Raw genomic sequence first — 18,027 nt, 5'->3', positions numbered from 1 at the left:
AAATCCTGTTCATTTCCTGGTCGGTCAAACATCTTGGTTTTGCCTGAAGCATTTGTTCTAGGGCACTCACAGTGAAAATCTTTGCAGTTCTGGAAACGTAAGAGTGTCTTCTTTCCAAAACTATCAATTCCAAGCATAGTCGAGCATCTTTTCGTGACAAAATATTGCGCTTAAAACGGGCACGTCTTTTTATCCAAAAATGAAATACTGCCCCTATAGGACTAACAGGCTAAAGAAGGCCAGTTTTATTGCTTCTTGAATCAGAACAACTGTTTTCAGCTGTGCTAACATAGTTGCAAAAGGATTTTCTAATGATCGATTTGCCTTTTAAAATGGTCAACTTGGATTAGCTAACACAACTTGCCATTGGAACACAGGAGTGATTGTTGCTGATAATGGGCCTATGTACATTTGAAGTCGGAATTTTACATACTCCTTAGCGAAATACATTTAAACTCAGTTTTTCACAATTCCTGAAATTTAATTCCAGTAAAAATTCAATTTCTTAGGTCAGTTAGGATCACCACTTTATTTTAAGAATGTGAAATGTCAGAATAATAGTAGAGAGAATGATTTATTTCTGCTTTTATTTCTTTCATCACATTCCCAGTCTGTCAGAAGTTTACATACACTCAATTAGTATTTGGTAGCATAGCCTTTAAATTCTTTAACTTGGGTCAAACGTTTCGTGTAGCCTTCCACAAGCTTCCCACAATAAGTTGGGTGAATCTTGGCCCATTCCTCCTGACAGAGCTGGTGTAACTGAGTCAGGTTGGTAGGCCTACTTTCTCTCACACAGTCTTTTTCAGTTCTGCCCTCAAATGTTCTATTGTGATGACCACTCAAATACCTTGATTTTGTTGTCCTTAAGCCATTTTGTCACAACTTTGGAAGTATGCTTAGGGTCATTGTCCATTTGAGATGTTGCTTCAATATATCCACATCATTTTCCTACCTCATGATGCCATCTATTTTGTGAAGTGCACCAGTCCCTCCTGCAGCAAAGCACCCCCACAACATGATGCTGCCACCCCCATGCTTCACAGTTGGGATGGTGTTCTTCGGCTTGCAAGCATCCCCCTTACTCATCATTATGGCCAAACAGTTGTATTTTTGTTTCATCAGACCAAAGGACATTTCTCCAAAAAGTATATTTATCCCCATGTGCAGTTGCAAACCGTAGTCTAGCTTTTTTAATGGCGTACTATTGTTTGTACAGATGAACGTGGTACCTTCAGGCATTTGGAAATTGCTCACAAGGATGAACCAGACCTGTGGAAGTCTACAATTGTTTTTCTGAGGTCTTGACTGATTTCTGTTGATTTTCCCATGATGTCAAGCGAAGAGGCACTGAGTTTGAAGGTAGGCCTTGAAATACATCCACAGGTACACCTCCAATTGACTCAAAAGCCATGACATCATTTTCTGGAATTTTCCAAGCTGTTTAAAGGCACAGGCAACTTAGTGTATGTAAACGTCTGACCCACTGGAATGGTGATACAGTGAATAATAAGTTAAATAATCTGTCTGTAAACAATTGTTGGAAAAATGACTTGTGTCATGCACAAAGTAGATGTCCGAACTGACTTGCCAAAACTATAGTTTGTTAACAAGAAATTTGTGGAGTGGTTGAAAAACTAGTTTTAATGACACCAACCTAAGTGTTTGTAAGCTTCTGACTTTAACTGTAGATATTCCAGCTACAATTGTCAGTTACAACATTAACAATGTCTACACTGTATTTCTGATTAATTTCATGTTATTTTAATGGACAAAAAAATGTGCTTTTCTTTCAAAAACAAGGACATTTCTAAGTGACCCCAAACTTTTGAACGGTAGTGTTTATCAAAAACATGATTAAATTGACTTAACAATCACATTACTGTCTCTGTGTTTGTTTCTTGCCACACTCTGTCAGTATTCACAGGATCAACTGCAATAGCACTACATAATTCACACTAAATCCATGTGCATCCTTAGGCATACCTAACACACAGGATAACACAACACAACAGCAGGCAGCCTCTTACATGCTGACCAGACCGGACACGTCGTATGCGTGAGCATCGCAAAATAAATGTAGAAATCCATGTTATTCAATTATTGCACCCAGACTGCTCGCGCGCGCCACATGTTTAATGCTTTTCGACCTGTCCCCAAATTAATGTCATTGGTTCAGAGTTTGATTTGATATTTTAACCTGCGTGTCGTGATCGCCTTTGGTGTGGAGGGACAAAATACATCTATGCACAATAGCGCACGATGGCTCACGCGCACAGCTGGTTTGGGTTCCGTGTTACTGCTAAATGCATTCTGTTGCATAGGAGCTGTAAGACCCAATATTAGAAATGAATCCTAGTCAAATGAATTGTAGATAGAATGAAGAGAGATGAAAAGGGCTGCATTGAAAACTCTAATATGATATGATTCTTTATATGCTATACGTGTATAAAACTCTAATATGATATGATTCTTTATATACTGTATGTGTATAAAACTCTATGATATGATTCTTTATATACTGTACGTGTATAAAACTCTAATATGATATGATTCTTTATATACTGTACGTGTATAAAACTCTAATATGATATGATTCTTTATATACTGTACGTGTATAAAACTCTATGATATGATTCTTTATATACTGTACGTGTATAAAACTCTATGATATGATTCTTTATATACCGTACGTGTATAAAACTCTAATATGATTCTTTATATACTGTACGTGTATAAAACTCTAATATGATATGATTCTTTATATACTGTACGTGTATAAAACTCTATGATATGATTCTTTATATACTGTATGTGTATAAAACTCTAATATGATATGATTCTGTATATACTGTACGTGCATAAAACTCTATGATATGATTCTTTATATACTGTACGTGTATAAAACTCTATGATATGATTCTTTATATACTGTACGTGTATAAAACTATGATATGATTCTTTATATACTGTACGTGTATAAAACTCTATGATATGATTCTTTATATACTGTACGTGTATAAAACTCTATGATATGATTCTTTATATACTGTACGTGTATAAAACTCTATGATATGATTCTTTATATACTGTACGTGTATAAAACTCTATGATATGTTTCTGTATATACTGTACGTGTATAAAACTCTATGATATGATTCTTTCTATACCGTACGTGTATAAAACTCTATGATATGATTCTTTATATACTGTACGTGTATAAAACTCTATGATATGATTCTTTATATACTGTACGTGTATAAAACTCTATGATATGATTCTTTATATACTGTACGTGTATAAAACTCTATGATATGATTCTTTATATACTGTACGTGTATAAAACTCTATGATATGATTCTTTCTATACCCTACGTGTATAAAACTCTATGATATGATTCTTTATATACTGTACGTGTATAAAACTCTATGATATGATTCTTTATATACTGTACGTGTATAAAACTCTATGATATGATTCTTTATATACTGTACGTGTATAAAACTCTATGATATGATTCTTTATGTACTGTACGTGTATAACCAAACAGGGGATTCTTAGCTGTTACGCCAAAAGATCGAAACTTTTTGACAAGGCCCCTGCTGGTTCTTTTCCGTCTAGACTTACTCCCACACCAGGGTGTCACCAGTGTTTTATGTTAATGTAGGCTCCAGTGTTATTGTGTTTCCATCAGGAGTGTGACATGACAGAGGAGAATCAACAACATCTGCATCATCAAGACTGTTGTTTTGTAAGAAGGTGTTAAAGTCCCCAGTTAGCCTTTGTTATGTAAATGGTGGCTGAAAAGTACACAGGGCCTTGCCTTGGCTCCAAGTCAGAGCTGGCCCGCTGGAGTCATGGCCCAGTGAGACATGGGTGCCAGCCAGGGTAGATTGAAACAGAAAAGTTTGTGACTATTGGTTAAAACACTGGGGTAAATCCTCAGTGGAACTGTCATTTGGCTCATGGATGTATTGTTTCCTTTTATTCCAGGTATTTCCATGCCATCTACCTGGGCCTCCGGAGCCGGCGCAGTGGGGACCATGACCGCTGGAGGTTCTACTGGAGGATGGTATACGAGTTCGCTGACGTCAGCATGCTGCACCTCCTGGCCACCTTCCTGGAGAGCGCTCCTCAGCTGGTCCTGCAGCTCTGCATCATCATCCAGACTCACAAACTGCAGGCCGTCCAAGGTACTGGCTGGAACCACACCCTGTATTAACACTCTCGCTTTCACCCCATCTATCTGCCACTGTACACATACTGTAAATACACAGGCCATCCAACATACTTTCTGAAAACCCCACTTTCTAACACTCCATTTTCCCTACTCCCGTTCACTATTCCCATTGACTATTCCCAGTCTGTTGTAAAGCTTTTTCACAGGTTGGGATGTATTGGTTGCCACGGTTTAAAAGAACACCCCCCACCCAGGTGTTATATTGTAAGCCAGGGCTGTATGGAATACTTATTTGTCAGTGTAAACAGAAGAAAATGCAGGCATAATGTAATGCACAGTGGTCCTCTCTCCAATGCAAAGAATCATGTTCAATTATATTAACTGGGCTGGCACACAGAGACACGCAGACACACGCAGACACACTCAGACACACACACACATACACACAGGGAGGGAAGCTGGCTACATTTAGGCCAGGGGAAGGCTTCCAGGCCTGCTATGGGCTTAAGCGATACAACAAGTCTTCTCCTTGTCCCTCATCCACTCCACAGTCTTGCTTTGCGCTGCCTTCTCTGCTGTGCTGAGTCACTGGAAGGAGTCTTTGCTGCACTTAAGAGGCACTTATGCTCTTTTTGCTACGTTAAAGAAGATTTGGCCTGCTCTGACGAGAGGAGAGGAGAGGGTGGTTCGGCAAATTCTGTGATCAGCTTGAGAGGGGGAGAACAAAGAATAGAGAGGATGCTGACATGTTTGTGGATCTAGTCATTGTCAATTGTATTCCTTCATGTCAGTCTCTCTCCATACATCATTGCAAAATGATTCTATTCATACTGTATGAGTTGCATCACAACATTTACAAGTGGACAATGTACATAATGCAAGATGTTAATCTAGGAGCCTTGGGAAAAGGAGAGAGAGTATATTTTTCCATTTGAAATTCACAAGCTGTTATAGTACAATGTGCCACAGCCAGAGAAATGTGGATGGAGCGGGTGGGGAAAGTTAATTGATCTGAAAATCCCATCCTCGGCTCACCGAGACTCGAGGACCCTCCCCCATACTGTTCTGCTCATAAACAGTTTTCCATAAAAATACATGAAAATGTGGTTGTTCAATGTTGGCTCCTCTAATGTACAGTGTGTTATACATTTGGTTTCTATCACCAACGAGACCTGGCCATTAGATATCTGGACCCCCTAGGTCTCTCTAACCTCAATTGACCTCAGGTAGCATCACTCACAGGACTCCTCCAATGCTTTGAGGGAGGAACCAGTGTTAAAAGAAAATACTCAATCAATGGTCACTTTTATTACCTGGTCTAAACCCTTGTAGGGTTTTCTTACTTTCTTTCCATTGACTATGTACTGCAACAGTAGCGTTCCCATTTGAAGAGAATGTGGAGCTTTCTGTTGACATGATGCTGCATGTTAATCTGTCTCCGTGTATGGGTTTTCTCAGTCCATTCATTTGTTCTCATTCATTTCTCAGGAGACTAGAGACTGTAACAACATATTTACAGCATACAATCATCTTGTCATCTAATAAGATTAGGGCAATATAATTACATTTTTTTCATGACAGTCTCTCTCGCTTGCTCTCTCTCTACTTCTCTCTCTACTTCTCTCTCTCTCTCTTGCAGTCTTTCTCTCTCATTATTTCTTATAATGGTACCCCTCTCTAAGTTTCCATAGCTACTGTGGTTTTATCCCACACTAGCAGTCAGCCAGCCCTCATCAGTCGTCAGATTCTCCTCTTTTACACTCTGTCAGAGTGACACACTTCCTTCCTGGGAGAAGAAATATTCTCCAGGAGGCCTATCCTACCAGCTCCTGTAAGTGAGCAATTCTTCAGCTTGACTGTATTTCTTGCAGCACTTTTCCTGAATTACCACCTACTTTGTCTTCACTGCAATCATAAGTACCATCCCCAGGTGAAAAATTAGGGGTATTCAGCAACCCAACTCTGCCTGTAGTCAAGAGTACAGTGCAGTTGGTTTGTCTATAGTATGAATATGAAAACACACTTCACGTGGTTACTCTTTTATTGGAAAAGAACAGGAGAAATTAGAGATAGTGTTGTAAAATATCAACACTATGTGATAACCGAGCGAGCTACCATCGATAGCTTTTTGAAATGCAAGCCAAATCCTACCTTCTGTGTTAAGAAACCATTTAACCCAGTGGCATATCACCGCTCATTTGTCTAAAGCATTTAGGTAGAACAATACAGCCTATATAATCTGATAAAATAGCCCCTGTGTTTAAACACCCACCATAGTAAGGATGAGCTTGCTTTCTCCCTTTCCAAATAACTGTGTGTTAATGTGTTTGACAAGGCTGGCTCAGGCCCCCTGTGTTTAAACACCCACCATAATAAGGATGAGCTTGCTTTCTCCCTTTCGAAATAACTGTGTGTTAATGTGTTTGACAAGGCTGGCTCAGGCCCCCTGTGTTTAAACACCCACCATAGTAAGGATGAGCTTGCTTTCTCCCTTTCTAAATAACTGTGAGTTAATGTGTTTGACAAGGCTGGCTCAGGCCCCCTGTGTTTAAACACCCACCATAGTAAGGATGAGCTTGCTTTCTCCCTTTCTAAATAACTGTGTGTTAATGTGTTTGACAAGGCTGGCTCAGGCCCCCTGTGTTTAAACACCCACCATAGTAAGGATGAGCTTGCTTTCTCCCTTTCGAAATAACTGTGTGTTAATGTGTTTGACAAGGCTGGCTCAGGCCCCCTGTGTTTGCTCTTTAAATGACTTGTCTTCATTCCTCTCTCTGCTAGATACGTTCATTGAGGTAATGTCTTCTTCTTCACCACAACAGTCTGTCTGACTCTCTCCCCTGTTCTGGATTTATTGTAGAAGGCCAATCCTGGCTGTTTTTCAAATCCCTGCAGTTAAGCAAGATGTTATTTTGATCATGCGGCCATGATCTCCCTCTCTCTCTCTTCAATTTAAGAGCTTTATTGGCATATGAAACATATGTTTACATTGCCAAAGCAAGTGAAATAGATAATAAACAAAAGTGAAATAAACAAAAAATGAACAGTAAACATTACACTCACAAAAGTTCCAAAAGAATAAAGACATTTCACATTAAATATGTGTCTCTAATATGGTCACACATTTGGCAGGAGGTTAGGAAGTGAAGCTCAGTTTCCACCTCATTTTCTGGGCAGTGTTTTGGGGGATATTTTTTGCAGGATTCTGCATGCAGAGTCCCAATTTGGTGTTTGTCCCATTTTGTGAATTTTTGCCTTGTCACTCAGATCATTCACATCTCTCTCTCTCTCTCTCTCTCTCTCTCTCTCTCTCTCTCTCTCTCTCTGTCTCTCTCTCTGTGTCTCTGTCTCTGTCTCTCTGTCTCAACTCATTGCATTCCTATTTTGACCAATTTATGAGGAATATTTTGGCAATTCTACAATCGCTTCACATTCTATTTTCCAAAAAGGAGACATATTCTTTCCAACCTTGAAAATGCTAGGGAATCCTTTCACATCAGAGCAGCATTCACTTCGTTTGAAGTCAATCCAGGACAAGGAATTCCATTTTGTATGCATCGATAAGGTGCTGTGTGATGTCTCTGGAAGATCAAAGAACTTATTTTTGGACATCACAGTCTGAGTAGCGGCTACAGATGTCATATTATTCAACCTTTGAAACCAGATAAGAAGATAAAAGTAGAAGTTGCCCTAAGATTTAAAGACATGCTACGGTACTTTGGCGACTAGTAAGTATTTTTTAAACCTGCTTGCTTTGGGCTGGATGTGTCAACGTGTAGTTCATACATGCATAATCTATAGAAAGGTGGAAAGGGTTCTACATTGAACCCAAAGAGCTCTTCCTGGAAACAAAAATAGTTATTCAAAGGGTTCTCCTATGGGGACAGCCGAATAACCCTTTTAGGTTCTAGATAGCACCTTTTGAAAGGGACTGATTTGACTGGGTCTAATTGTGTTGCTGTACTGGGTCTCTGTAGGGTCTGTTTGTGTTTCTGGAAGCTGCGCAGAGCCATTTTTTCCTATGTTTACCCACACGCGGGGCAGCCCCTTAGCAATTCAAGTTTCAGCCAATGAGCTTCAGCCCCTCGCCATTGGAGTGACAACTAATAAGACGCGCACACAGTAGAGAGAGAGAGCATTTGTGACGTAGTACGCAATTTTCGGGGGCCACTTTTTGCTCGTGGTGATAATTTCAGAACTACTAGCTAAAAAGTATACAAAAGTACCAGAGAATCTTTTTTAAGTGTCACCGAGAGAGTTATCTAGAGAGTAAGTTAACCAGCTCTGTTGCTTGCAGTGAGAAATCCATAGTGTCGTTTTATAAAAGCAGTGACAAACCAAGGAACTATCAGTAACACTATGGTTGCCAAAGGCATGGGTCGATGAGGAGAACCACTCTGACAAAGCTCAACTGTACAGTATACCAGGAAGCAGACACTCATGAGCGTTTTATTTCCTATATCCATTTCCCAGTGCTGTCAACAGTGACCTTGCTACTGCTGCTGCTGAAGCAGGTATTTCCCATCAGTTGGTTATTTTACTGTTAAGTCCTCTGTGTGGAAGATACTAAGGAGACACAGGCTCCGTCTGAAAATGACAATTCCCTATATAGTGCTTATACTCTAGTAATTATATAGTACTTTTGGGCAAATCCTTTGCTGTCCGAAATGGCCCCCAATTCCCTATATAGTGCACTAGTCTGGTTAAAGGTAATGCACTGCATATGGAATAGGGTGCCATTTGGGATGCTGCAGCCCCAGACAGTGCTGCAGTGCTGCTGCTGTGGTTTACATAACCCCCTCTCCTCCCTGGTCCCCAGCCCGCCCCATTCCCCAAATTACTGTAGCTTCTGTGAGCAAGACGAGCAGAGAGGAGAGGAGCATTACATGACCAGTCAAATCACACAGCCCAGTAACCAGGAAGCATGCTACTGGACCATTCCAGCCAGGCAGGTTCCTCTGGCTTTGGCTTCCCTCCCCTCATCGAGATGCACTGCACATTTGTGTGTGAGGACAGAGAGGGGCTATGCTTCCTTCCGCAGAAACACACACGCACTTGCACACACACACTCACACGCATGCACTAAACTAAACGCATGCACGCAGGGCCTAGCTCCAGAATAAGAATCGCAGCCAACTCCCAGTCCCATGCCACTCCTGGCCTCAGCCTGTTAATTATCCCACTCCACACAGTAGTCATTAAACCCTTTCATCATGCCCCAACAGCCAACACCTAATGGCCTGGCCTGCATCTAACTGGGTTTAACACTGTCATTAATCAATGACAAGCAAATACACACATGGAAATAAATAGACCAATCGATATAGTAGATACAGTTGATTTAAAAAAAAGCATCTGCTTAAAGGCATAGTTATATTATTGATAGATAGACAGACAGCTGTCTGATTCTCCCAGCTCAATGTACTGTATGTGGTGGACAGACCGTAGTGGTCGAAGAAAGATCATTCTTTTCTGCCATGTTTAATGAACATGTTGTCCTACTGTATACATCACACCATCCAGTTCTGACATCCTTAAAAAAAAAACGGACTCGGATTGACTTTGAAGTGAAATTTACTAGAAAGCGCAGGAGTCAGCCATATGTTCACTTCTGATAACAAAATGCAATTGACTGTGATGGTCCTGGGTGTTAAAGGCCAGGAACAGGGAGATAAGTCACGCCTATAGTTCCACGTAGTCCCATAGAGACTTATTTAGGAGACATTACACAAAGGGAAGCCACAGAAAGGATAATAGGCTCACACTGCTGTACTGAAAGGCTTCTTGAGTAATGTGACAGGGTTGATGTGGCACCAAAATGCAGGCTCTGAAGAGCCGTGGTGCCACATAAATATCCATCCACAAGGAGGCAAAGAGTTTTGAGTGAGGCACTAAAGAAAATATCTTCATGCTTTGATATATGCACATACATCGAAGATGTCCTATATTTTCCACTTCATCTAAGCTCTTCGTTTACATTTGGAAGGGTGTTTGGGTGGCTTTCGTTTTCAACGATTGACGCTGGATCTACTAATCCATATGCAGGATAATGAATTGATTATGTATGAGGTTGTTTCTATATGGACAGAAAGTGTCTGTAACAGCCACATCCTAACCCAAAATCCAGGTTAGACAGACAAATATCTTTCCCACAACAGTGCAGTCTAGAGAATGTTAAGTATTCCTTGCCATCATCATGTTTTTCTCTCACTTTTCCCACTAAAGCACAGCTTGTTGCCAGACCTCTTTGTGGATGAGGCTCAACTTCACAGTGGTAGCTCTAACTCTTTATTGTAAGAGGAGCCAAGGGAGCTGTGTTAAAATGAATAGCAATCATCTCCATTTCAATGTGGTCTGATCTGATCGAACCTTTAAAGGCACAACCTAGTCCACCCAGCCAGGCCTTTAGACTATTGGATGAACTGAGGTTATCGGCGCAGCTCGACCAGTCTTCATTCACCAGATCGCTTCACTCTCTCTTTGCTCTTGAGAATGTAATAAAGCAACAGAGCAAGTGTGTTTACTGAGAGGCCTCACTGCCTCGAATTATGGCAAAGAGTAAGTGACTGTCGTGCGCCTTAATAACGACTGTTCCTCACTTTTTATTTGCTCAATGATTGAATAACATGGTTTATTAAAGCTTCCCAAAGAAAATGGAGAGTGGGCTGAATGGGGACATTCCATTCTGAACAGGCTGATGGAAAATAAGCCCTAACTTTTAATTGGATACAAAGCTGTTGCAATTAAGATTTCAGAGCCACTCGTGTTAATGGGAAGCCATCTTCGTTTGGCATGGTCCAACAGCACCATTGCATAATTGCCAGAGAGAGGTCCAGGTCTACATCCAAAATGGCACCCTATTCCCTATATAGTGGGGGGCTCTATAGTGGGCTCAAAAGTAGTGCACTATAGGGAATAGGGTACTATTTGGGATGTATACCATATATTTTATATGGTCCTCCTCCGTGTGATTAAAGGGTTGCATGAACTTGAATGGCTGCCAATTAGCATCTTATTGCTCCTGCTTTCAGTGTTTATAGTCAAATTGTAGTCTAAAGAGTTTCTCTTGAATCCCTAGGGGTTTACAGAGGAATAATAAACAGTAGATGTATTCAACAGAATTTACTTCACAAAGCTAGTTAAATGCAGTCAATTCAGTCTGTCGACTTGTTCTTTCTCTAATGTCTGCTCTAGTGTGTGTGTGTGTGTGTGTGTGTGTGTGTGTGTGTGTGTGTGTGTGTGTGTGTGTGTGTGTGTGTGTGTGTGTGTGTGTGTGTGTGTGTGTGTGTGTGTGTGTGTGTGTGTGTGTGTGTGTGTGTGTGTGTGTGTGTGTGTGTGTGTACAAGTGCATGTGTGGGCTGTTGTCTCCCTCTGGTATCGAGGCCAGAAGATGGTCTCCTCTCGCTCTTGATAGAGAACGATCACTCCAGCAACATGAGCACTTAGTAACCATGGCACCCAGCTCCTCAGAGAAACCCAGTGTCATTACTCTCCAGCCAGGATTCCCTGGACCTCTGCCATCACAGCCATCTTTACTGGAGCTAACTGAGTACCAAGTAACAATAAAGTCCCTCAGTTCAGATATTTCAGAGCTAAACACCACCAGTGGGCCTTGTGAATTACTGTATTTTACAGGCAGCTTGGAAAAGAATGGGGTTAATATTGAGCTAATTGTGCAGTGGTGTAAAGTCCTTAAGTAAAAATACTTTAAAGTACCACTCAAGTCGTTTTGGGGGATATCTGTAGTACTTTACTATTTATACTTTTGACAACTTTTACTTTACTACATTCCTAAATAAAAGTATGTACTTTTGACTTTTGTTAGGATATAGCCTTATTCTAATATTGATTAAATATTTTTTTTTCCTCATCGATCTACACACAATACCCCTTAATGACACTGGTTTTGAGATGTTTTTTGCTCATTTAAAAAAAATAAAAAATAAACTTAAATATCACATTTACATAAGTATTCAGACCCTTTACTCAGTACTTTGTTGAAGCAACTTTGGTAGGGATTACAACCTCGAGTCTTCTTGGGTATAACGCTATAAGCTTGACACACCTGTATTTGGGGAGTATCTCCCATTCTTCTCTGCAGATCCACTCAAGCTCTGTCAAGTTGGATGTGGAGCGTTGCTGCACAGCTATTTCCAGCTCTCACCAGAGATGTTTGATCGGGTTCAAGTCCGGGCTCTGGCTGGGACACTCAAGGACATTCAGAGACTTGTCCCGAAGCCACTCCTGCATTGTCTTGGCAGTGTGCTTAAGTTCGTTGTCCTGTTGGAAGGTGAACCTTCGCCCCAGTCTGAGGTCCTAAGTGCTCTAGAACCGATTTTCATCAAGGATCTCTCTGCACTTTGCTCTGTTCCACTTTGCCTCGATCCTGAATAGTCTCCCAGTCCTTGCCGCTAAACAAAATCCCCACAGCATGATGCTGCCACCACCATACTTTACCGTAGGGATGGTGCCAGGTTTCCATCTGGTCACTCAACCATAAAGCCCTGGTGGAGTGCTGCAGAGATGGTTGTCCTTCTCGAAGGTTCTCCCATCTCCACAGAGGAACTCCAGAGCTCTGTCAGAGTGACCATCCTCTTTCTGAGCTCTACTGACAATTTGGTTTTTGCTCTGACATGCACTGTCGACTGTGGGACCTTATATAGACAGGTGTGTGCCTTTCCAAATCATGTCCAATCAATTGAATTTACCACAGGTGGACTCCAATCAAGTTGTAGAAACATCTCGAGGATGATGAATGGAAAGAGGATGTGACTGAGCTCAATTTCAAGTCTCATAACAAAAGATCTGAATACTTATGTAAATAACTTATTTTTATTTTACATTTTTTATAAATGAGCAAAAATGTCTAACAACCTGTTATTCGCTCTGTCATTATGTTGTATTGTGTGTAGATTGCTGAGGATTTTTATTTATTTAATCAATTTTGGAATAAGGCTGTTACGTAACAAAATGTGACAAAAGTCAAGGGGTCTGAATACTTTCCAAAGGTAATGTATTTTCGCAAGCCTCTTCTGTAGCACAGTTGGTAGAGCATGGCGCTTGTAACGCCAGGGTAGTGGGTTCGATTCCCGGGACCACCCATACGTAGAATGTATGCACACATGACTGTAAGTCGCTTTGGATAAAAGCGTCTGCTAAATGGCATATATTATTATTATATATTACTTTTGATACTTAAGTATATTTCAAACCAAATACTTTTAGACAATTACTCAAATAGTATTTTACTGGGTGACTTTCATTTTTACTTGAGTAATTTTCTATTAATTAAGGTATCTCGAATTTAACTTTTTTAAACTTTTTTTTCCCCACCATTGGTAGATATTGCTATGCAGTTCCTCCCACTAAGGTCTATGGGCCCGGGGCTGGGTTTCTACTAAGCTAACATATGGAATTGTTTTAAGATGGTCATACCAAGGATAATTTAGCTATTTTATTTAGAATTTTAGGACCCCTGTAGGTATATAAAAAATATATTACAAAATGATTTGATGAAATATTGAATTTGCCCTTACTGCTATGAGCCAATAGAAACGCATTGAAAAACAGATTCATACATGGGGGAAATAACATAGTCCAAAATTAAATAAAAAGGAAGTATGTTTTGAAGTGTCTGTCCTTTATCTGAGAGATATAGGAAAGCTCCAAAAAAATATATATATATATTGTTCTCCCCACTGTGTGTATATATAAATATATAATTATATATATATATATACACACAGTGGGGAGAACAAGTATTTTATACACTGCCGATTTAGCAAGTTGTCCTACTTACAAAGCATGTGGAGGTCTGTAATTTTTATCATAGGTACAGTTCAACTGTGAGAGACAGAATCGAAAACAAAAATCCAGAAAATCACATTGTATGATTTTTAAGTAATTCATTTGCATTGTTGCCTTCTCACCAAACTGCTTGCCTATTGTCCTGTAGCCCATCCCAGCCTTGTGCAGGTCTACAATTTTATCCCTGATGTCCTTACACAGCTCTCTGGTCTTGGCCTTTGTGGAGAGGTTGGAGTCTGTTTGATTGAGTGTGTGGACAGGTTACAGACGTCTACATGCTTTTTAAGTAGGGAAACCTGCTAAATCTGCAGCGTATCAAATACTTGTTCTCCCCACTGTGTATACACAGACTACTGTTCAAACGTTTGGGTCACTTAGAAATTTCCTTGTTTTTGAAAGAAAAGCATATTTTTTGTCCATTAAAATAACATCAAATTGATCAGAAAGACAGTGTAGACATTGTTACTGTTGTAAATGACTATTGTAGCTGGAAACTGCTTATTTTTAATGGCCGATTATCAGCAAACATAACTCCTGTGTTCCAATGGCACATTGTGTTAGCTAATCCAAGTTTATCATTTTAAAATGCTAATTGATCATTAGAAAACCCTTTTGCAACTATGTTAGGACAGCTGAAAACTGTTGTTCTGATTAAAGAAGCAATGAATCTGGCCTTCTTTAGTTGAATATCTGGAACATCAGCATTTGTGGGTTCGATTATACAGGCTTCATTAAATAGTACCATCAAAACACCAGTGTCAATGTCAACATTGAAGAGGCAACTCCGGGATGCTGGCCTTCTAGGCAGTTGCAAAGAAAAAAACATATCTCAGACTGGCCAATGAAAAGAAAATATTACGATGGGCAAAAGAACACAGACACTGGACAGAGGAAGATTGGAAAAAATGTTATGGACAGACAAATCTAAGTTTGAGGTGTTCGGATCATAAAGAAGAATATTTGTGAGACGCAGAAAAAATGAAAAGATGTTGTCGGAGTGCTTGATGCCATCTGTCAAGCATGGTGAAGGCAATGTGATGGTCTGGGGGTGCTTTGGTGGGGGTAAAGTGGGAGATTTGAACAAGGTTACAGGAATCTTGAAGAAGGAAGACTATCACTCCATTTTGCAACACCGTGCCATACCCTGTGGATGGCACTCAATTGGAGCCAATTTCCTCCTACAACAGGACAATGATCCAAAGCACAGCTCCAAACTATGCAATAACTATTTAGGGAAGAAGCAGTCAGCTGGTATTCTGTCTATAATGGAGTGGCCAGCACAGTCACCGGATCCCAACTCTATTGAGCTGTTGTGGAAGCAGCTTGACCGTATGGTACGTAAAACGTACCCATCAAGCCAATCCAACTTGTGGGAGGTGCTTCAGGAAGCATGGGGTGAAATCTCTTCAGATTACCTCAACAAATTGACAACTAGAATGCCAAATGTCTGCACGGATGTAGCTGCCACACAATTATTATTTCAATTAAAAATCATTACTTATAACCTTGTCGACTATATGTCCTATTCATTTTGCAACTCATTTCATGGAAAACAAACACATTTGTCTTTATTTAAAACAAATATTTACCCCCTTTTCTCCCCAATTTCGTGGTATCCAATTGTTAGTAGTTATTATCTTGTCTCATCGCTACAACTCCCATACAGAGACGAAGGTCGAAAGCCATGCATCCTCCGAAACACAACCCAACTGCGCGCATCCAACCCAGAGGCCGACACCATTGGTATCGGAGGAAACACTGTGCACCTGGCGACCTGGTTAGCGTGCACTGCGCCCAGCCTGCCACAGGAGACGCTAGTGCACGATGAGACAAGGATATCTCTACCGGTCAAACTCTCCCTAACCCAGACGACGCTAGGCCAATTGTGTGTCACCCCATGGACCTCCTGGTCGCGGCCGGCTGCGACAGAGCCTGGGCTCGATCCCAGAGTCTCTGGTGGCACAGCTAGCACTGTGATGCAGTGCCCTAGACCACTGCGCCACCCGGGAGGCCAACAAAGACATTTCTAAGTGACCTCAAACTTTTGAATGGTAGTGTATACAGTACCATTCAAAACATTTGACTATTTTCTACATTGTAGAATAAGTCTGAAAACATCAAAACCATGAAATAACACATATGGAATCATATAGTAACCAAAAAAGTGTTTAACAAATCCCAATATATTTTATATTTGAGATTCTTCGAAGTAGCCATCCTTTGCCTTGATGATAAGGCAGTGCGGGAAATTCAAAACTATTTTAAGTGCAATACCGCAAATGAAAGATACACATCTTGTTAATCTACCCATTGTGTCCGATTTAAAAAATGCTTTACAGCGAAAACACAACATATGATTATGTTAGATCACCACCAAGTCCAAAAAACACACAGCCATTTTCCCAGCCAAAGATAAAGTCACAAAAAGCACAAATAGAGATAAAATTAATCACTAACCTTTGATGATCCTCATCAGATGACACTCATAGGACATCATGTTACACAATACATGTATGTTTTGTTCGATAATGTGCATATTTATATCCAAAAGTCTCAGTTTACATTGGCGCCATGTTCAGAAATGCCTTCAAAATATCCGGGGAAATTGCAGAGTCACATCAAATAACAGAAATACTCATCATAAACTTTGTTGAAAGATACATGTTTTACATAGAATTAAAGATACACTTGTTCTTAATGCAACCGCTGTGTCAGATTTCAGAAAAACTTTACGGAAAAAGCAAACCATGCAATAATCTGAGACGGCGCTCAGATAGAAACAACATTTCTCCACCATGTTGGAGTCAACAGAAATACGAATTTACATTATAAATATTCCCTTACCTTTGATGATCTTCATCTGAATGCTCTCCCAGGAATCCTAGTTCCACAATAAATTGTTGTTTTGTTCGATAATGTCCATTATTTATGTCCAAGTAGCTACTTTGTTAGCACATTTAGTACACATATCCAAACTCTCGTGCAGGTCCAGGCGAACTTCAGACAAACACTTCAAAAAGTTATATTACAGGTCAAATAAACTTGTCAAACTAAGTATAGAATCAATCTTTAGGATGTTGTTATCATAAATATTCAATAACGTTCCAACCTGAGAATTCCTTTGTGTCTATAGAAGTAATGGAACGCAAGTCAATATCATGTGGAATGCGCGTGACCAGGACCTGGCTCTCTGCCAGACCACTGACTCAAACAGCTCCCATCCGGCTCGACATGACAATAGAAGCTTCATTCAACATTCTACAAACTGTTGACATCTAGTGGAAGCCGTAGGAAGCGCAAACAGATCCATATCCTACAGTGTTTTCAATAGGGGCTGGGTTGAAAATCGACCAACCTCAAATTTCTCACTTCCTGGTTGGATTTCATCTCAGGTTTTTGCCTGCCATTTGAGTTATGTTATACTCACAGACATCATTCTAACAGTTTTAGGAACTTCAGAGTGTTTTCCATCCAATACTAATAATACTATGCCTATATTAGCAACTATGACTGAGGAGCAGGCCATTTACTCTGGGCACCTCTGTGCACCTTTCATGTCTTGAGATGTTGCTTCAATATATCCACATCCACATATCCCGCCTCATGATGCCATCTATTTTGTGAAGTGCAGCAGTCCCTCCTGCAGTAAAACACCCCCACAACATGTTGCTGCCTCCCCTGTGCTTCACTGTTGGGATGGTGTTCTTCGGCTTGCAAGCATCCCCCTTTTTCCTTCAAACATAACGATGGTCATTATGGCCCAACAGTTCTATTTTTGTTTCATCAGACCAGAGGACATTTCTCCAAAAAGTATGATCTTTGTCCCCATGTGCAGTTGCAAACCATAGTCTGGCTTCTTTATGGAGTGTTTGGAGCATTGGCTTCTTCCTTGCTGAGTGGCCTTTCAGGTTATGATGATATAGGACTCGTTTTACTGTGGATATAAATACTTTTGTAACTGTTTCCTCCAGGATCTTCACAATGTCCTTTGCTGTTGTTCTGGGATTGATTTGCACTTTTCGCATCAAAGTACGTTCAT

At 40.3% G+C, this 18,027-nt stretch overlaps 1 protein-coding gene across 1 annotated transcript in view; it reads left to right on the top strand.

Moving 5' to 3' along the window:
- LOC118394672 (XK-related protein 4-like) overlaps positions 1 to 18,027 on the top strand; it is a 93,515-nt gene that overhangs the window by 65,975 nt on the left and 9,513 nt on the right. The window contains exon 2 of the mRNA XM_035788115.2: positions 3,995 to 4,194. Within this exon, the coding sequence (XP_035644008.1) occupies positions 3,995 to 4,194 (200 nt within the window). The remainder of the gene's footprint in view (positions 1 to 3,994; positions 4,195 to 18,027) is intronic.

This window comes from Oncorhynchus keta, chromosome 15, assembly GCF_023373465.1.
Source record: "Oncorhynchus keta strain PuntledgeMale-10-30-2019 chromosome 15, Oket_V2, whole genome shotgun sequence".
In the NCBI taxonomy this organism is placed as follows: Eukaryota; Metazoa; Chordata; class Actinopteri; order Salmoniformes; family Salmonidae; genus Oncorhynchus; species Oncorhynchus keta.
This window is presented reverse-complemented; position numbering and strand designations above follow the sequence as displayed.